Here is a 20,200-nt window from a genome sequence, read left to right as displayed (position 1 = left end):
TTCTAGCACAGTATTCGGTTCCTTCCTGCTCCCAATTTAGCACGCCCTCCTAGCCTTGAGCTCCTGCCAGAAAGCAGGGGATTAATCCTGAGGCATAAAACCTCGCTGCCACCTGCAAACCTGTTTAATGACAGCAGCTTGAGTTTGCAAACACTCCCCCTCGCTCACCGTTTGCCGCAAGGCAAAATAAACTATTATCAGGTGTGTTTTTTTATAAAAAAATTGGAATATGGGGAGAACAAAGGAATCTCTATGTGCCTTTTTTAATGCTTCTGTTGGAACTGGCACTACTATATTTGCCGCATAATGCTCCTTCTGCATTTCCAAGGACTCAACCAGCTCCTGCACTGTGGAACTCCCTGCCTATTGACAACAAGCAGTGCTGTGTTAACGGAAAAATCCGAGGGCTCCCTTGGACAAAAAACAAAGACACCAACCAGGATAACTTGGAGCAAAACAGCAGCCTGTAGGCTTGGCCTTTATTGATCTGTTGCAACAGGGTGCTCCCCTCACCCGCAGGAGAGAGGAGAGACCCAGAAAAATGGCATGCAAGGCCTTATAAAGACTTTTGAAATTGCCACCCTGTAGATCAAGACCACCCCCAGAAACATCATACATACATCACAGAAGGGGTGTAACCGAAGACCACCCCTCAGATACATCACACATACATCACAGAAAAGGCGATCTAAAACAGAAATTTTAATACTGTTTTTCTCCTGTTGTTGTTTATCTCCTGTCTGGCAGGTTACTTGATTGGATTGCCTGGGGAGCCTGGCCATTCTTTTGTAGTGAGAGATACTTAGTTCCTGGGCCATGTCACAGGCTCACACCCTATTCAAACACAGACATACCCTTAAGATAGGATTTGTGAAGGAAAAGACAAGGGGGAGGCTTTTCCAGTTTGACCTTGCAGAGAAAACATTTGCTCAGTTTAGGAATCAAAATGGTTCCAGGTTGGCCTTCCTGTGCTGATCTATGTATGTGCTTGGTTGGTACACTTATGAACATTACCATATATCTAAGACCATAAATTCCTATCACAGCTGTGTTCTTTTCAATGCTGGCCAAAAACATTCATGGGCCAGCCTGCCCAGACGCTTAGAAAAATGATGTTCCATTTTAACTTTTAAAGTATTGCATTTCCCCCTCGATTTCCTTGTTTTATTTTTTTGTAAACAACAGCTTTTTTTAAAAAAAAAAACAACCACCACCAAGAGGTGTATAAATGTAATGAAATAAAATAATAACAAAATAATAATAATAATAATAATAATAATAATAATAATAATAATAAACACAGCCAAATGGGACATAGGAGCACAAGAATCTGCTTACCAGGCATCGGAACACTTGTCCATCTAGTTCAGTGCTGCCAACACTGGCTGGCAGCAGCTCTCCAGGACTTCAGGCCATGTGCAAAGCAGGTGCTCTCACCCCTGAGCTATGGACTTTCCCTTAAAAATAAAGCAAGTTTCTGGCCCTCATTGTTCTGAATGAAGGGCTGCAGACCACCAAATGCTGATTTGTGTGTGCCTCCCTGCTGCCTTCTGCTTTCCAGGAGACGGGGCCACGCAGGGCGTTTTGGAGATCTCGACGGAGGGGGAGGACGAGGGGGGCGAGGCCTTTGACTTTGAGGACAGCGAGGACGAGGACGGCCGGGTGGTGGTCAGCAATGCCAGGACCGAGCTGGGCACCAAGGGGGCTGTGCAGGGCCCACCTCAGAGGCGCAGATCCAGCATCAGCGACGACCTTGAACCCCTGGATGACTGGGAGGCCGAAGAGGCTTTGCTGGAGGACCGGGTCCCTATGACCCATCCTGACTCGAACCTCGGTAAGCGCGTCTACACCAGGCTTCTGAACCAGTTTCAACCCTCTACCGGTTACCGGCAGCTTGTGGGTTTTGGGGTGGGGGTCAGTCTGGATAATGCCCAGAGACCCTTCCCGTTCTCAGGGTCCAGTACCCAGTAATGGTTAAAACCTAAGGGCTCATCTAGATTCTGCATTAAAGAGCGGGTTTCCGTTCAATAATTTCCTGTTCTCAGATTTTCAGTCTCTCTTTTTAAAAAACGTATCTTGCTCAGGGGTCAGCAAACTTTTTCAGCAGGGGGCCTGTCCACTGTCCCTCAGACCTTGTGGGGGGCCGGACTATATTTTTTAAAAAAGAAGAAAAAAATGAATGAATTCCTATGACCCACAAATAACCCAGAGATGCATTTTTAATAAAAGGACACATTCTACTCATGTAAAAACACACTGATTCCCAGACCATCCACTGGCTGGATTTAGAAGGTGATTGGGCTGGATCCGGCCCCGGGCCTTAGTTTGCCTACCCACGATCTTGCTCAATTAAAACCAGGGAGCTCAGAATTGCACATTTCGCTTGCCCTGTCCTTTCCTCCATTTTCAACCTCACAACGACCCTGTGAGGTAGGTCAGGGCAGAGGGAGAACGAAGGTTGTCCCATTGAGCTTCATGGCCGGCCGGAATTCGAACCCAGGTCTCTCTGGCCTTCCTCCAACCCCCTCTGAGCATAGCTGTCAACCTTCCCTTTTTTGCGGGAAGTTCCCTTATTCCAGCACCGTTTCCCGCTGCTTCCCACTGCTATCCCGGATTGTTAGATATCCCATAGACTGTCCCCGGGACAGGTGAGGCTGCTGATCCTTTATTTTCAAATCTGAAAGTTGACAGCTATGCCTCTGAGCCATAGTAACCAATCTGATACATTGTGATTCCTGTATTTCAGGTGCTTGGGCTAGGTGAGCATCTATGATTCTGTGACACTGATGGCTTTCCTGGGTACCAACTGACCATCTTTTGTCTATTTCTTTCCTGGCAGATCACCTGGGCTCACAGACGCAGTCAGAGTAAGTGGCTCTAAAAAATTTTTTGTGCATGCATACTGTAGATATATAATATTTTTAAAAAGCAAGAACGGAAAACGAGCATTTGTGAGATGGGGGAAGAAAACCCCAGCTGCCTCACCCTTCCTCCTTTTGGCATCAGGGTTTTTCAGAGCAACCTTTCCTTTCCAGAGGTTATGCCTGGCATGTATCTTTATTAATTTAAAATGGGACGCCGATGGCACTGTGGGTTAAACCACAGAGCCTAGGACTTGCTGATCAGAAGGTCGGCGGTTTGAATCCCCGCAACGGGGTGAGCTCCCATTGCTCGGTCCCTGCTCCTGCCAACCTAGCAATTCGAAAGCATGTCAAAGTGCAAGTAGATAAATAGGAACAGCTTTGGCAGGAAGGTAAATGGCATTTCCGTGCACTGCTCTGGTTCGTCAGTAGCAGCTTAGTCATGCTGGCCACATGGCCTGGAAGCTGTACGCCGGCTCCCTTGGCCAATAAAGCGAGATGAGCGCCGCAACCCCAGAGTCGGCCATGGCTGGACCTAATGGTCAGGGGTCCCTTTACCTTTTATTTGTTATGTGCAAATGGCATTAGGTCCATAAATTACCATTTGTCATGACAATTTGTTGTTGACAAAGGACAGCTAAATGGCCTTGGTCCAGTATGCCTGAAGGAGCGTCTCCACCCCCATCGTTCTGCCCGGACACTGAGGTCCAGCGCCGAGGGCCTTCTGGTGGTTCCCTCCCTACAAGAAGCCAAGTTACAGGGAACCAGGCAGAGGGCCTTCTCGGTAGTGGCACCCGCCCTGTGGAACGCCCTCCCACCAGATGTCAAAGAGTACAATAACTACCAGACTTTTAGAAGACATCCGAAGGCAGCTCTGTTTAGGGATGCTTTTAATGTTTGACAGACCACTGTATTTTAATACTTTGTTGGAAGCTGCCCAGAGCGGCTGGGGAAACCCAACCAGATGGGCAGGGTATAAATAATAAATTTATTATTATTATTATTATTATTATTATTATTATTATTATTATTATTATTATTATTATAATATAAAGGGCCCATTACCTTCAGTAGCTTAAGACCTCATCAAACCTAAATCCGGCCCTGCCACTGGTCCTCCCTAACCACTGGTCATGCTGTCTGGGGCTGGTGAAGGAACACCTGTAGGGTCACAGTCTCCCCATCCCTAAACTAGACCCTCACTTGCTTTCACTGCCCTGGGTTACTTCCATCACAACTCTGCCTTCTTTTAACACAGCAATGGAGAACCTGTCGCTTTTCAGATGCTGCTGGAAAGCAACTTGGCATTGAACATTGGCCATTCTGGCTTGGGATGATGATGGGAGTTGTTGTCCAGCCGCAGCAGGCTTGCGCATTCCTGAACTAGACCCTCACTTGCCTGTGGCTGCCTCCATCACAACTCTGCTTTATTCTAAAGCAGGGAGGAGAAACCTGTGGTTCTGCAGATCAGGGCTCCTCCGACTTGGGTCGGCTGTTTTTGGACTACAACTCCCATCATCCCTAGCTAGCAGGACCGGTGGCCAGGGATGATGGGAAGTGTAGTCCAAAAAACCAGCTGGCGACCCAGATTTGGGAAACCCTGCCTTCCATTAAAGAAGAAGCTATCAAAGATATTGAATGGAGTTCAGTTAGGAGTCGGCGGTCAGGGATGATGGGAATTGTAGTCTAAAACCAGCTGGAGAGCCAAGGCACTGCTCCAGACGGAATCTAGCTTCCTTTTACCATCCCTGACTTGGCGCCGATGGGAGTTGTAGTCCAGCTCCATCTGTGAGGCCTCACCCTGGCTCACCTGAGGTTTGGGCTATCACCCTGGCTAGCCCAGAGACATCTTCCGGGGGGTATCAATTTCAGGAAAAATGCTGGAAGATCATACTAGCTGCTTCCTCCCAAAGTTCTTGGGTTGTTTCCTGGATTTGGCAACTGGAGGGTTAAACGGCAGGTAGCTCCCTCTTCCCTCTGCTGGCTTCTTAGCCCCTCCCACTCCAGGTGATAAGAGAGGGAGCTTTTGGGATGCAGCCAGCAGTGCCTGCAGGCCTTGAGTGTCAAGGGAAGTTCTTGTTTACATGGCCTGGTCTGGCAGCTTAGATTATGGGTGTTTCAACAGCCTTTTCCTCTCAAGGTAAGGGGGTGGGGGCAGGAGAAGTCCAAGTTTCCCCTTGCAAGGGAGGCGTCAGCCTTGGAGGAGGAAAAATGTGTTTTTAATCCTAATCCTAATCCCTACCAGGTAGAAAACAGCAGCTCAGTATTGGAGACCTAAGTTATAATAATAATAATAATAATTTTATTTATATTTATATCCCGCCCTTCCCAGTTCAGAAAACTGGGCTCAGGGCAGCTAGCAACAAATTTAAAACAATTGATGCAACCATAACAGCATAAAATACAGTAGAAAACATGAATAACAATAAATTCAGAATTCAAAAATCAATTTAGGGGGAACCAAGGAACGAGAGTTCCTCTGAGCACGTACAAAGTCCAGGCGGTTTGAATCAGTACCACTGGGGACTGAAAAGGTCTCCAGTTTGTCTGCCAGGAATTCACTTCTGGGTGTCAAGCGCCGTTCAAATTTGTTGGTTGGTTGGTTTGCAAAGCCTTACTGGGTATAAGCAACAAGGTTTAGTAACTTTTAGAAGGCAGGTTTTTTGTGTTTGATATTGACGCAGGGATCCAGGGGGACATATTCAAATGTGGGTGTCTCTGTGTGAAAATTGCTTCGCAGATAAAACTCTTGTTTCACCCCCCCATATAATTCTTGGCTTGGCTGTTGTTGTGGCTAGAGTCTAACGAGGTGTGTGTGTTGGGGCTGCACCTCAGGCCTGGAGGGGCTAATGTGGACCTCTGAACCTCTGGATGTGGCCCCCAGAAGCCTCCCCAGGCCACGCCTCTCCCTAGCCCTGCCTTGCACCCTCTTTGAGGGATTTTGCCTGGCTGGAAGTGATTTCCCTGAAGGTCTCCTACTTTGCAAGAGGGAAGTTGCAGAGAGCAACCAGTTCCACGTACGAAGAAAGGTTGCAGTGTTTGAGTCGTTTAGAGAAGAGAGGACTAAGAAGAGACCTGGTAGAAGCGTATACAATTAAGGAAAGTTTTCTTCCATTTCTTGTGACACTAGAACCGGTACAACGCAGCTGAATGTTTGAAGATTCAGGTCAGATAGAGGAAAATCCTCCTTCACATTTGTTGTTCTTGTTTAGTCGTTTAGTTGTGTCCGACTCTTCGTGACCCCATGGAGCAGAGCACACCAGGCACTCCTGTCTTCCACTGCCTCCCGCAGTTTGGTCGAACTCATGCTGGTAGCTTCGAGAACATTATCCAACCATTTTGTTCTCTGTCGTTCCCTTCTCCTTGTGCCCTCCATCTTTCCCAACATCAGGGTCTTTTTCAGGGAGTCTTCTCTTCTCATGAGGTGGCCAAAGTATTGGAGCCTCAGCTTCACGATCTGTCCTTCCAGGGAGCACTCAGGGCTGATTTCCTTCAGAATGGAGAGGCTTGATCTTCTTGCAGTCCATGGGACTCTCAAGATTCTCCTCCAGCACCATAATTCAAAAGCATCAATTCTTCGGTGATCAGCCTTCTTTATGGTCCGGCTCTCACTTCCATACATCACTACTGGGAAACCTCCTTCACATAGCGCAGAGCTATCCTGCGGAACTCACTGTCACAAGAGGCAGCGGTGGTCACCAACTTGGACGGCTTTAAAAGAGGATGGGACAAATTCACAGAGGAGAAGAGGGCTATGGATTGCTACTGGTCGCAATGGCCCTGTTCTGCCTCCACAGTCCGAGGCAGTGATGGAAATTGCAGAAGGAGAGAAGGATGTTGTGCTTGGATGCTGTTTCTGAGTTTATGTTTTGTGACATCTGGTCGGCCACTGTGAGAACAGGATACAGATTAGATGGGCCACTGGCTTGATCAGGCAGAGCTCTTAGGTTTTTAACTCTGCAAAGGTAAAATCCATAGCGGTATATAAGCATACCACCCAAACATTTCACCTGAAATAGCAATTTCCCTCTATGTGGGTCCCCACGACATTGCAGAGTATAACTCAAGAAAGCCACCATGCTGCTTTCTGCCTGCAGATTCTTAAGGAGGGGGAAAAAACCGCAAAACATATTTCCAAAACCCTGGTTGCTTAATCAGTCTGTTATTCAGCTTATTTCCATAAGCCCACTTAATTTAATTGCTGTTTTCTTCCCGCTGATTACCTGGCGTTTGGTTTTGAGAGCCAGCTTTGCTGTTGACAGCCTAAATATTTACATTGTTTCCTTATGTTGATGGTCCAAAACAAATGTTGTGCGGGATTAAGTAGATTCAATACGGATAAAAGAAAGTCCTCCTCCGCCCAGGGCGCAGTTAAACTATGGAACTCCTTGCCACAAGAGGCGATGCTGACTGGTGGCCGCCAACTTGGTGTGTTTTCGTGAAAGACCCTCAGCACATGCTCAGAGGCGCCCTGTTTCCATGTATGTCTCTTATTCCCATTTGTGGATCAATTTCACTTTACCTTAGAGCAAGCCTGGGGGCCTCCCTCCACGTTGTGGCTGATGAACTTTTTACATGTACAGTGGCTAGGGGTGAGCCTCTTGTCCTAAGGGTGTCCCCAAGCTTTCGTTTTGGCTTTGTGGCCGGAGGAACAGGATATTGCGAAACATAGATCCCGGAGGTGACATATGAACTTTGGAATCTGGGGGCCTTTAGAAAAAAAGAGAGAGCAGTTTTGGGAAACCAGGAAGACGGGGATTTCCAAAATGTAATGGAAAGGCAGCTTTTAATATATATCCCAGACCAGATGGCGGTGGTCAAGGTGGAAGTCCAATAGTGGCCTCTAGTGGCAGCTGGGAGAAAAGTATTTATTTTTGAATGGCTGTTACAATTGTGCTATTACAGGGGTACCTCGGGTTACATACGCTTCAGGTTACAGACTCTGCTAACCGAGAAATAGTGCTTCAGGTTAAGAACTTTGCTTCAGGATGAGAACAGAAATCATGCTCCGGCGGTTGCTCAGTCCCTGCTCCTGCCAACCTAGCAGTTCGAAAGCACCTCAAAGTGCAAGTAGATAAATAGGTACTGCTCCAGCGGGAAGGTAAACGGTGTTTCCGTGCGCTGCTCTGGTTCACCAGAAGCGGCTTAGTCATGCTGGCCACATTACCTGGAAGCTGTATGCTGGCTCCCTCGGCCATTAAAGTGTGATGAGCGCTGCAACCCCAGAGTCGGTCACGACTGGACCTAATGGTCAGGGATCCCTTTACCTTTACCTTTATCAACTGCCTTTGATATATGTAATACACACATAAACACACAAACACACACAGTCTGCTGGTTCCAGCAAAGGAAGAATGGCCACAAAAACTTATGGAGTATGCAGAAATGGCGAAGCTTACCGGAAGAATAAGAAACCAAGATAACAAACTTTTTATAAAAGAATGAAAGTTCTTTTGGATTGAATATTTACAGATAAATTACAAACAGATAAACACATGGGCAGGATTATTGTAATAACCTGCAGTTTCATAAGGGTATATATTTAAAGTAGATGAATAAATGAACAAATTAATTTGGATATGCAGAAGATATTAAAATTAATTAAAGGAACTGCAGAAAGGGGGGGAGTCAAGTTTTGGAAATGTCAAAATGATTGTAAAATCATTGAAATGTATAAATTTGGAAAGTATGTTAAACACACACACACACACACACAAAGGCCAGCGGCTCACCTAGTCCAGTATGCTGTTCTTACAGTAGTCCAGTGGGAAACCGGCAAGTAGGATTCGAACACAGGAGCAGCTCTCCCCTCCTGCGGTTTCCAGCAGCTGGTACCCAAAAGCATCACTGCCTCCAGCTTTTCTTTCCTCCTCTGTCAACGAGAGGATTTTAGCAATCCATTTCCAAAGCCCAGCCATTAAGGGACGTGTGTGTGTGTGTCTGTGTGTGTGTGTGTGTGTGTGTGCAGGCAGGCAGGCAGAGAGCCAACAAGAGGCGAGGCCTGGCATCTTCAGAAGGATGCTGAGCTTGGTGGGGGGGTGGAGCAAAGCAGCTGAGGAGGGCGAGGCGGAAATATTGATCGCTGCCTTGCCTGGGCACTGTCAGCATAAAGGCAAGAGGCAGAGAAATTGCGCCTTCCACTGCAGCGAAAGGAGTCGAGGATAAAATGGCGCAGCAGCCTTTGGAAGCCGGAGCTGCAGACTCGGGGCCCACAAGCTGCCTTTAAGGGTATGTCAACTGAGCTGATTTGGGGATAATTTCTCCCACTGCATAGTCTGTCCCATTGCTGCGATTTGGGTAGTGGGCGGGGCAGGTGTTGAGACCGAAGCCGCAAACCTCTTCCCTCCCCACTGTGTTTTCCTCTTGTGCTGCTGCTCTTAGATAGCAAGCCTGTGGGGAGGGAGCCTCTGGTTCTGAGGAGCTGCAGGGGAGCTGTGCTGGGAGCTCTTTTGGCACAAGTGTGAGGTGTAGATGCTTGAAAGCAGGGCGGGGAGGAGGAGCCTAAGGTTCGGGGGCCAAATGTATCCGCTCTCCCCAGTTGACCTTCCGGGAGTGCTTTTTGCCTGGCTGCAAAAGTTTCCTTGAACTCTGTTTGCGTGTAACAGCTAGCCTAATGTGCAGAGGTGAAATTTGCATCTGTTGCTTCCATCCACTTTTGCAAATGGACCCGCCCACCTTTGGCACGTGACCCCTGAAGGGAATTGCATGCTCAGCTTTTGCTGTAAGCTGTGCCGAGAAAGTATCAGTCATGCTCTGTGGGAGGGACTTCCATAACTCAGGGGCTGCCACCATGAAGGCCCTGTTCTGAACCAACCTCTCAGAGCAGCAGAGGAACTAAGAAGACCCTTTTTGCCGATCTTAAACCCCACCCCCCAGTCCTCCAAGGGGGAAGAATGCATATTTGTGGCATGAATCAGTTAGGGTTTTAAATTTTAACATTTGAAATATTTTGATAAAACAAAATTTCACTAAAGTCAAATTAGGACTCCATGTGGTTGTCAGTTGTGACTTAAAGACATCAGGAGTACACAGCTGGATCAGGCTAGTCGCCCTTCAGGCCCAGTATCCTGTTCTCACCAACCAGATGCTCCAAAATCCACAAGCAGGATTCGAACACAAGACCACCCTCTCCTCCTGCAGTTTCCTGCAACTGGTATTCATACGCACTGAGGCTCCAGCTGTGGAGGCATGGCTTGGCCATCATGGCTGGTAGCCGCCAGGAACCTAATTCTCCTCCACAAATTTGTCTGCTTCTCTTTTAAAGCCTTCCACGGTCGTGGCAATTTCTGCCTCCTGTGGCAGGGAGTTCCACATTTTAACCGTGCCGCATGAAGACAGACTTTCTTTTGCGTCTCCTGAGTCTTCCAACATTCAGCTTCCGTGCATTCTAGTGAGGGGGAAGCAAACTTGTTTAAGTACTTTCTCCACGCCACGTATAATTCTAGAAATGTCTACCATATCACCTTTTACTAGCCTTTTCTCTAAGCTAAAAAATCCCCAAATTTACCTGTTTTATTTCATCATAAGATCTCAGGGTGATTCAACAGGGTAATAATGTTGCTTTTTGGCCAGAACACTTAGGAGTGGTGTGTGTGTGTGTGTGTGTGTGTTTGTGTGTGTGTGTGTGTGTGTGTAGCAGCTTTTCTCCAATCTGGGTTGTAAAGCAGAGCACCCTTTTAAAAATCACTCCTGCGAATTCAAGAACCTTGTAAGTGTCGCAAACCGGTTTGGCAACATCTGTAAAAGAGCACCGACTTTCTGCGTTTGCCAAGAAACCACATTGCGAAGATCTGGAGGTGGATGTCTGTTAAGTTGTGGGTGAACATATCAGACGACACAGTGATTCTTCAAACAGCTCTTGTTTATTCACAGGCCAGAAAAGAACTGAACTGAAGGGTTCAGCCAGCCTGCTTATATAGAGCTCCACTAGAACTCAACAGTAACCATTTTCTGTAACTATCCAATCACTGAACGTCACTTTCAATCCCTTATTTGCATATGTGGACCTGAGTGAAAACTACCTACAGTATCCCCCTGCTGGCCCAGGGTGAGAACTTCAGTACATAACAATGTTCTTGACCGCTATCCTCCTTCTGAGCCTGATTTTGAACAGGATCCCTGTTTGTGTGCCTGTGTTTTTAAAAGCGAAGGGCAGGTGCGCTGAGCCGCCGGGAGCTTACAGGTCTTTTGGGCTGTGGGGTGCGGAGGAAACGGCTTGAGGGATCGGCCCGTCTCAAGGTTGTCCCTTTTTACCTTCAGGTTCCTGGGCGCCGTCAGCAATGGGGAGATTGCCGGGAGCGCACAAACTGGGGTGCGGACTCACAGCTGGAAACGGAGGAACTCCCGGCAAGGTAATGGCCTTGGGGGATGCGGGATTTGGGCTTGGGTTCCTTGTGTTGATTCCTGCATTGCAGGGAGTGGATTAGATGACACCTGGAACCCTTCCCAATCTTACGATTCTTTGATTCGGTCATTCATTCATGTTAAAGTGTTGGTGCTGACCTTGAAAACCCTAAACGGCCTCAGCCCAGTATACCTGAAGGAGCGTCTCCACCCCCATCATTCAGCCCGGATACTGAGGTCCAGCTCTGAGGGCCTTCTGGCGGTTTCCTTCCTGCAAGAAGTGAGGTTACAGGGAAGCAGGCGGAGGGCCTTCTTGGTGGTGGCTCCCGCCCTGTGGAACACCCTCCCTTCAGATGTCAAGGAAATAAGCAACGATCTTACTTTTAGAAGACATCTGAAGGCAGCCCTGTTTAGGGAAGTTTCCATCATCAACATCATTTTTTTATTTGTATACCGTCTTTCTATGTTACAATACGCAAGGTGGTTTACGAGCTGAAGATCTAGCAATCTAATGCAGTACAAAAATGTGATAATAAAACAAAACTTTAAGTAACCTACATCAAAAAGTAACACTCAGCAATTGCTATAGTATAAAATAATAATAACAACATATAAAAGTTAAACAGAAATCCACTCAACAATTACAATAAATAATTTCTAAACTATAATCAATAAAACAACGGCAAGCCACAGTACATAAAATAATACAATGCAAATTGAGAAGCAGAGACTAGAGGGTGGAAAGAGGCCTTGCCTGATGGAGTCTTTTAATGTTTAATGCTGTACAGTGGTACCTCAGGTTACATACACTTCAGGTTACATACGCTTCAGGTTACAGACTCCACTAACCCAGAAATATTACCTCGGGTTAAGATCTTTGCTTCCGGATGAGAACAGAAATTGAGCTCTGGTGGCGTGGCAGCAGCAGGAGGCCTTCTTAGCTAAAGTGGTGCTTCAGGTTAAGAACAGTTTCAGGTTAAGAACAGACCTACAGAACGAATTAAGTTCTTAACCCGAGGTTCCACTGTATTGTGTTTTTAATATTCTGTTGTGAGTCACCCAGAGTGGCTGGGGAAACCCAGCCAGATTGGAGGGGTATTAATAATAATAATAATAATAATAATAATAATAATAATAATAATAATAATTTATTAAGCAAAGGTTCGGTGCCTATCTGTCTGGCATCCTTTAGCTGTGATTCCTGCTTTGCAGCGGGTTGGACTAGATGACTCTCGAGGTCCCTTTCAACGCTACAATTCTAGGATCTGCGGGTTTGGGGAGTACTCTGGACTCTTTACCATACAAACATGCATGTTTCGTTCCAGAAACCCACAGGTTGTACCCAGCTTAATGAATGAACCCAGAACATAGGATGCTGTGTCATATATGGAACCTGGATCATTGATCCATCTAGTTCAATATCGCCTACACTGACTGGCAGCAGCTCTCCAGGATTTCAGCCCTGCCAGGAGATGCTGCCAGTGTGGGTTGAGCTTTGGACCTTCTGCCTGCCAAGCAGGTGTTCTGCCACTGATGTGGCCCTTTGGCTCAATATTCTAGTCCTTGTGGTTCTGTATAAAAGGAAACATGGGAAACTGTCTCTCACCGAGTCAGACCATTGGTCCACCTGGCTTAGTATTGTCTGCACTGACTGGTAGCAGCTCTCCAGGATTTCAGACAGGAGTCTCTCCCAGCCCTGCCTGAAGATGCTGTCAGGGATCAAACCAGGGACCTTTTGCACGCAAGGCAGGTGCTCTGAGACCCACTGAGCCACAGTCCTCCCCTGGTTATGCCACGCCAGTTGCCTTCAGTGGGTCTACTCTGTCAAACAGTGAGCATGCACCCCAAGCTCCTAGTCCTCATTGTAGCTTTGCTGTCCCTTCCTTATTGATCGAGCGAAATGATCCTGTGCACAGGCACTGTTCCAAAAACGCTATGCTGTGTTGCCGGTTCAACCAGAGTTTCCGGGCGGTAGAAATTTCCCCGTTTATTTTATTTTTATTTTTTTCTGGCCTCGAATCCAGCCACCGCCTCTTCCCACCTTGTGTTGCTGTCGTTCCAGGTGGTCAGGCTAACTCCCCAGGCCCAGAAGATGTGATCTATGATGACGTTCCTTATGAAAATGTGGACCTGATCCAGCGTGGTACGGCACCTCCCACAATGCCTCCTTTACCTATCTAGGTTCTGTGTCTTGTTACCTTCAGCACCACCATTTTCCCTCCTCCCCATTCATTTTAAATCACAACCGCCTGCATTGTTTTCCTGAAAGCATCTTCATTGACACTGAACTCCAAGCCACGGTTTATCAAACGACGATTCACCAAACCGGGGTTTGTTTGAGATGTAGGGTGGCTTTTTCAAATTCCCGTCTTCCTTGTACACAATGAACTTAGTGCGGGCGAAGGAAGATAATACAACTCTATAGTAAGTGTTCTGTAGAGCCTCTATTTTAATTTCACTCCCGGCTAAGCTACAGGAAAGCAACTGCATGGGTTGGGCTAGATGATTTTTGGGGGTCTCTCCCAAATCTACAGTTCTACGATTCTGATTTCCAGCACTGAAGGTCTCTAGCCTGGAAGGTTTTGCAAAGTGGTCTGCCTTTTCCTCCCTTAATTCATCATACTGGAAACATTATTCCTCATTCTCTGTGTTATTTCCTCCTTCCACTTCCAGGGGCTGCCTTGCTCTGCCTGTCGTCTCTCATCGTATTCTATTCACACCCTTTTTCCTTTCCTTCTCTCCCTTGGAAGGTTCCTGTTTCAGAGGACCAATATCCATCCGTCACCATCCTTCCCCAGTCGCGCCCACTGTTGCGTCTCTGCAGTCCTTTTCGCTAACTCCCTGTTTCGTCCCTCCAGATTCGGACAAGAGCCTCATCTATGAAGATGTCCATCAGGACGGACCACAGGAGACTGAAGATCTAGGCTGGAGCTCCAGCGAGTTCGAGAGCTACAGCGAGGAATCTGGGGAGGAGAGCAAGCCAGGGGCGGAACCAACAAAGCACAAAGTCTCTTTCCAGCCAAAGGTAACAGGAGAGGGAGAGAATCTTGCACCTCCCTCGTCGGAGGCAATATGCCCCATAATAGCAGTGGCCGGGAATCACCAGCAGGAAGAGCTCTGGTCCTGCTTGCCAGATCCCCATTGGATGGGCCGTTGGCCTGATCCAGCAGCCAGGTGGTTCTAATGCTCATGTGGCCTGCTTGTCCTTGAGGACTAGGAATTTAGGACTCCAGTCTGAGTGAACACCAATATCTGCTCTGATTTGTTCTCCATGCTTCAAATGAGCATGGAGCAGGGAAGCTGGTGCTCTTCAGATGTTGCTGGACCGAGCACAACTCCCATCATCTCATTGGGGCTGCGGAGCTGTGGGAAGTTGGAGTCCACCTGGAAGGTTGGAGGTTCCCTGCCTCTGAACTAGACTGTCACTTGCCTTCACCACCCTTGGCTACCTCCACTTAACTTCTCCTAGCTCCCTCCATCGCTTGCCTTCACTGACCCTAGCTTTTTCCATCACTCGCTTTCATAGCCCCTAGTTCATTGCTTGCCTTCACTGACCCTAGCTGCCTCCATCACTTGCCTTCACTGACCCTAGCTCTTTCCATCACTCGCTTTCATAGCCCCTAGTTCATTGCTTACCTTCACTGACCATAGCTGTCTCCATCACTTGCCTTCACTGACCCTAGCTCCTTCCATCACTCGCTTTCATGTCCCCTAGTTCATTGCTTACCTTCACTGACCCTAGCTGCCTCCATCACTTGCCTTCACTGACCCTAGCTCTTTCCATCACTCGCTTTCATAGCCCCTAGTTCATTGCTTACCTTCACTGACCCTAGCTCCTTCCATCACTCGCTTTCATGTCCCCTAGTTCATTGCTTACCTTCACTGACCCTAGCTGCCTCCATCACTTGCCTTCACTGACCCTAGCTCCTTCCATCATTCGCTTTCATGACCCCTACCTCATCACTTGCCTTCACTGACCCTAGCTGCCTCCATCACTTGCCTTCACTGACCCTAGCTCCTTCCATCACTCTCTTTCATGGCCCCTACTTCATCGCTTCCCTTCACCGACCCTAGCTGCCTCCATCACTTGCCTTCACTGACCCTAGCTCCTTCCATCACTCACTTTCATGACCCCTACCTCATCACTTGCCTTCACTGACCCTAGCTCTTTCCATCACTCGCTTTCATGGCCCCTACTTCATTGCTTGTCGTCACTGACCCTAGCTGCCTCCATCACTTGCCTTCACTGACCCTAGCTCCTTCCATCACTCTCTTTCATGGCCCCTACTTCATTGCTTGCCTTCACTGACCCTCGCTCCCTCCATCACTAGCCTTCACAGCAACCCTGTGAGAGAGGCTCGGCTGAGAGAAGGCAGTGACTGTTCCCTCAGGTCACACCCAGTGAGCATCATGGCCCGGTGAAGGGATTTGAACCCCAGTCCTGGTCCAGCACTCTAACCATTATGCCACACCCACTCAAATAATGGATCCGGGACGGAGGGCCCTTTCTGGACAGTCAAAGGCTGTGTCAGGGCTGCTTATGGCTGTTGGCTGTCCTAACCCCGCTGCTATTTTGAGGGTGGCTTGCTGGTGGTTTGGGGTCTTTTGCCTTTTTTCTGGGTCTTGGCTTGGAGCATCGTGTGTCTGCTTACCTGGATTTTTCTGTCTCTGCTTCCCCCCTCCTTGCTGCCGCGGCTTCCTCTATCCTCATGCTGGCTTTTTTTGGGGGGGTGAATGCCAGCTTTCTCCTGACCTTCATAGGTTGAAGGAGAGGTACTCCCGGACTAAGAGGGACATCCAGGCTTTGAAAGTCGGGGGGAGAGATATGCTGAAGCAAAGATACGACGGCAAGGTACTGTCTTTTCTCTGCACCCCACCTCGATTCCCCCCCCCACTTTTCGTCTGCGTTTGGGTCGCGAATCACACTCTTCCTTTCTGCCAACCCGTTGCCTGTCTCTCTCTCTCTTTCTCTCTCTCTCAGCTTTGCAGAAATTAACCTATTAAAATCTAAAAACACTAAAACGCTGCATCTTTTTCGCCTTGCAGTTTGCTGTCCTACACAGGAAGGGAAGATTTCTTCACTCCAAGGGGTGGGGTGGAGGTGCTGCCAGCCAGTGGGCGGGGCCAGAGGCCAAAGTGGGTGGAGCATAATTGTACCTTTGCAAAGGTATCCCAAGAGTCATTTAGTCCAACCCCCTGCAATACAGCAGCTGTAAACACTATTTATTGCATTTATACGCCATGGCGCAAGGCAGCGTACATGGCTTTTCTCCTCCTCCTTGGCCTCCTTTAATCCCCACAACAACCCTGCAAGGTAGGTTATGCTGCGAGGCAGTGACTGCCTCCCCCAAGGTCGCCAGTGAGCTTTATCTCAGTGGGGATTCGAACTCTGCTCTCCCAGGTCCAAGTCCAGCACCCTAACCACTGCACCACTTGGCTTGTTTCGAAGCACACACACACAACTGTCTCTCTGGCCCTGCCGTCCAAGCAAGCAAGAGGCATGATTGGAGCTAAAGGCAAAAACACTGAGATTCCCTACCAAAGCTGAACTTGTTACTTATATTCCCTGCTCCTTTGTCACCCTGTTTATTCCTATGAGCCACCCATCAGAAATAAGGGGGGGGGCAACCTGGGAGATGCCCCCCTCATCATGTGCAATGCCATCTCCAAGGAAGGCTTCCTGGTGCCCTCTTTGCTATTCTTTTGGGCTGGCAAATATTTCTTACATTATAGATCCAAGCTAGTCTTGGCAAGTATTTTAAACCACTGTTTTTAGTAGAAGGGTCCTTTAAAATAACAACAACCCTGTGTCGTTTTGCAATATATGGGCTGCAGTTGCGGGTGGCGGCTCTGTGGTCTAAACCACTGAGCCTCTTGGGCTTGCCAATCGCGGTTCAAATCCCCACAACGGGGTGAGCTCCCATTGCTCTGTTCCAGCTCCTCCCAACTTAGCAGTTTGAAAGCACACCAGTGCAAGTAGATAAATAGGTACCACTGTGGTGGGAAGGTAAATGGCGTTTCCATGCGATCTGGTTTCCGTCACGGTGTTCTGTTGCACCAGAAGCGGTTTAGTCCTGCTGGCCACATGACCTGGAAAGCTGTCTGTGGACAAATGCCAGCTCCCTCGGCTTGAAAGCGAGATGAGTGCTGCAACCCCATAATCGCCTTTGACTGGACTTAACTGTCCAGGGGTCCTTTACCTTTACCTTTATATGGGCTGTATTCAAATTCTTGTAGACCCCCTGAAACAAATACAGTGGTACCTCGGGTTACAGACACTTCAGGTTACAGAAGCTTCAGGTTACAGACTCTGCTAACCCAGAAATAGTACCTCGGGTTAAGAACTTTGCTTCAGGATGAGAACAGAAATTGGGTGGCGGCAGCGGGAGGCCCCATTAGCTAAAGTGGTGCTTCAGGTTAAGAACAGTTACAGGTTAAGAACGCACCTCCAGAATGAATTCAGTTCTTAACCCGAGGTACCACTTTAGACTGCAGTTAGTCCTGTCCACTAATTTCGACAAGTCTACTCTGTGTAGAACCAGTGTTGGGTGCAACCCTATATAGACCCTCCTTGCAGTTCTGCCCTGGGAATGATGGTGGGCCCATTTGAAGGGCGGGTTATCCAACTGGAAAAAATGAGAAACTGACAATGACTTTTTAAAAGTGTAAGGCTGCAGGAAGGATTCAGGGGAATCCTGTCTCCCGGCAGCTCCTTTGTTGAATGCAACCCATCCCCTCGCCCCCCAGTGATTATCCGAGTATATTAAGAGAGAAAAAGACCTGTGCTTTTGCCCCCAAAGGAGTACGGTTTCCTTGGCGGGAGTTTTGCTAGGAAATACTAAGTCTGTGATGCATCTGATTTCCTGGAAGCTGCAGGAGGAGAGTTTGATTTTGCGTTCAAATCCTGATTGCAGGTTTCCCAACAGGGGCACAATGAAAACAGGCTGAGGGACCAGACAGGCCATCGACCTCTTCCATCTGCACTGGCTCTTCTTATGAGTAACAGTGGCAGAGGGCTGCTGCCCTCATGCCTGCCTCATGCATGCCATGAGAGCCAGTGTGTAGTAGTGGTTAAGAGCGGTAGATTCGTAATCTGGTGAACCGGGTTCGCGTCTCCGCTCCTCCACATGCAGCTGCTGGGTGACCTTGGGCTAGTCACACTTCTCTGAAGTCTCTCAGCCCCACTCACCTCACAGAGTGTTTGTTGTGGGGGAGGAAGGGAAAGGAGAATGTTAGCCGCTTTGAGACGCCTTCGGGTAGTGATAAAGCGGGATATCAAATCCAAACTCCTCCTCCTCCTCTTCTTCTTCTCTTGGGCTTCCTGCAACCACCTGTGAGAACAGGATCCTTTGCTAGATGGGCCAACGGCCTGATCCACAGATGGCGGCAGCTATGTTTCTGAATCCCAGTTGCTGGAGACCACCAGAGGGGGAAAAGGCTCTTGTGCTCAAATCCCACTTGCGGGTTACCCTTTGTGGCGTCTGGGTGACCGCTGCAGCAATAATAATAATAATAATAATAATAATAATAATATTTATTTATTTATACCCCACCCATCTGGCTGGGTTTCCCCAGCCACTGTGGGCGGCTGTCAACAGAATATTAAAAACACGATAAAACATCAAACATAAAAAACTTCCCTAAACAGGGCTGCCTTCAGATGTCTTCTAAAAGTCTGGTAGTTATTTTTCTCTTTGACATGTGGTGGGAGGGCGTTCCACAGGGCAGGTGCCACTACCAAGAAGGCCCTCTGCCTGGTTCCATGTAACCTCACTTCTTGCAGCGAGGGAACTGCCAGAAGGCCCTTGGAGCTGGACCTCAGTGTCCGGGCTGAACGTTGGGGGTGGAGATGCTCCTTCAGGTATACTGGGCCGAGGCCGTTTAGGGCAGGCTTCCTCAAACTTGGTCCTCCAGATGTTTTTGGCATACAACTCCCATGATCCCTAGCTAGCAGGACCAGTGGTCAGGGATGATGGGAACTGTAGTCTCAAAACATCTGGAGGGACGAGTTTGTGGAAGCCTGGTTTAGGGCTTGTAAGGTCAGCACCAACACTTTGAATTGTGCAATTCTTTGAAAAGAAGTTGATTGCTGGATGAGATGGGTGCTGGGCATGATCCGGCACCGGCTCTCCTTATGTTCTTGTGCTGATTTCTCTCCTTCTGTGCCTGGTTCCTCGCAGATGACCCAGCTGATGAAAGCGGCCAAGAGTGGCACGAAGGATGGCCTCGAGAAGACCAAGATCGCCGTCATGAGGACTTTCTTGAACAGGAAGGATGTTCCAGGTAACATTTCTTTCCGTTACTGTTAGCCGTGCTTTCTTGGGTGACTTAGTGCAAAGGACCCAAGAGCCCTGCAGCAAAGACCTCTCCAGTCCAGAATCCTTTTCCCCATGCTAACCAATCGGATGCCTTCAGGAAGGGCTTTCCTCTCCCTATCCTGAATGAACTTTTCACCCATTTTGATGCCTAGCCATGGCTTCTTCCCAAGAAACCTGGCACCCTCTGTCTCCAAGATGGAGGACGGGATGCTCAGAGGCCACAAACCACGATGGATATATTCTCCCTCCACTGATGACTCAGGACCGCTATGCCTCAAGGACCGCCTCTCTCCAGTTCTATACTATTACAGTGGTACCTCGGGTTACATACACTTCAGGTTACATACGCTTCAGGTTACAGACTCCGCTAACCCAGAAATATTACCTCGGGTTAAGAACTTTGCTTCAGGATGAGAACAGAAATTGTGCTCCAGCGGCGCAGTGGCGGCGGGAGGCCCCATTAGCTAAAGTGGTGCTTCAGGTTAAGAACCGTTTCAGGCTAAGAACAGGCCTCCAGAACGAATTAAGTTCTTAACCCGAGGTACCACTGTATTCTATTTCTATGCCACTTTTTATTTATTCAAATAAATCCCAAGGCAGCTTACAAACAAAAGATAAAAATAAGATAATGGAACATCACGAATACGGCGTAAATCGTATGGAAAACATAACAGATCA

The 20,200-nt window shown here is 48.2% G+C and overlaps 1 protein-coding gene across 9 annotated transcripts in view; it reads left to right on the top strand.

Annotated features, from left to right (window-relative positions):
* Positions 1-20,200, top strand: part of ARHGEF10L (Rho guanine nucleotide exchange factor 10 like) — a 131,127-nt gene that overhangs the window by 16,302 nt on the left and 94,625 nt on the right. For 4 of the 9 annotated variants that reach the window (XM_081923453.1, XM_081923452.1, XM_081923457.1 and 1 more), the window contains exons 3-9: positions 1,562-1,834; positions 2,840-2,867; positions 11,121-11,212; positions 13,267-13,347; positions 14,063-14,229; positions 15,946-16,056; positions 19,385-19,487. In XM_081923453.1, the coding sequence (XP_081779579.1) occupies positions 1,562-1,834; positions 2,840-2,867; positions 11,121-11,212; positions 13,267-13,347; positions 14,063-14,229; positions 15,946-16,056; positions 19,385-19,487 (855 nt within the window). The remainder of the gene's footprint in view (positions 1-1,561; positions 1,835-2,839; positions 2,868-11,120; positions 11,213-13,266; positions 13,348-14,062; positions 14,230-15,945; positions 16,057-19,384; positions 19,488-20,200) is intronic. The other 5 variants (XM_081923458.1, XM_081923456.1, XM_081923460.1 and 2 more) reach the window with 2 other exon arrangements.

The sequence above is a fragment of the Podarcis melisellensis genome (assembly GCF_964234715.1).
Source record: "Podarcis melisellensis genome assembly, chromosome: 8".
Classification (NCBI taxonomy): Eukaryota; Metazoa; Chordata; class Lepidosauria; order Squamata; family Lacertidae; genus Podarcis; species Podarcis melisellensis.
Note: the sequence above shows the minus strand (reverse complement) of the source record. Positions and strands in the feature narration are given on the sequence as shown.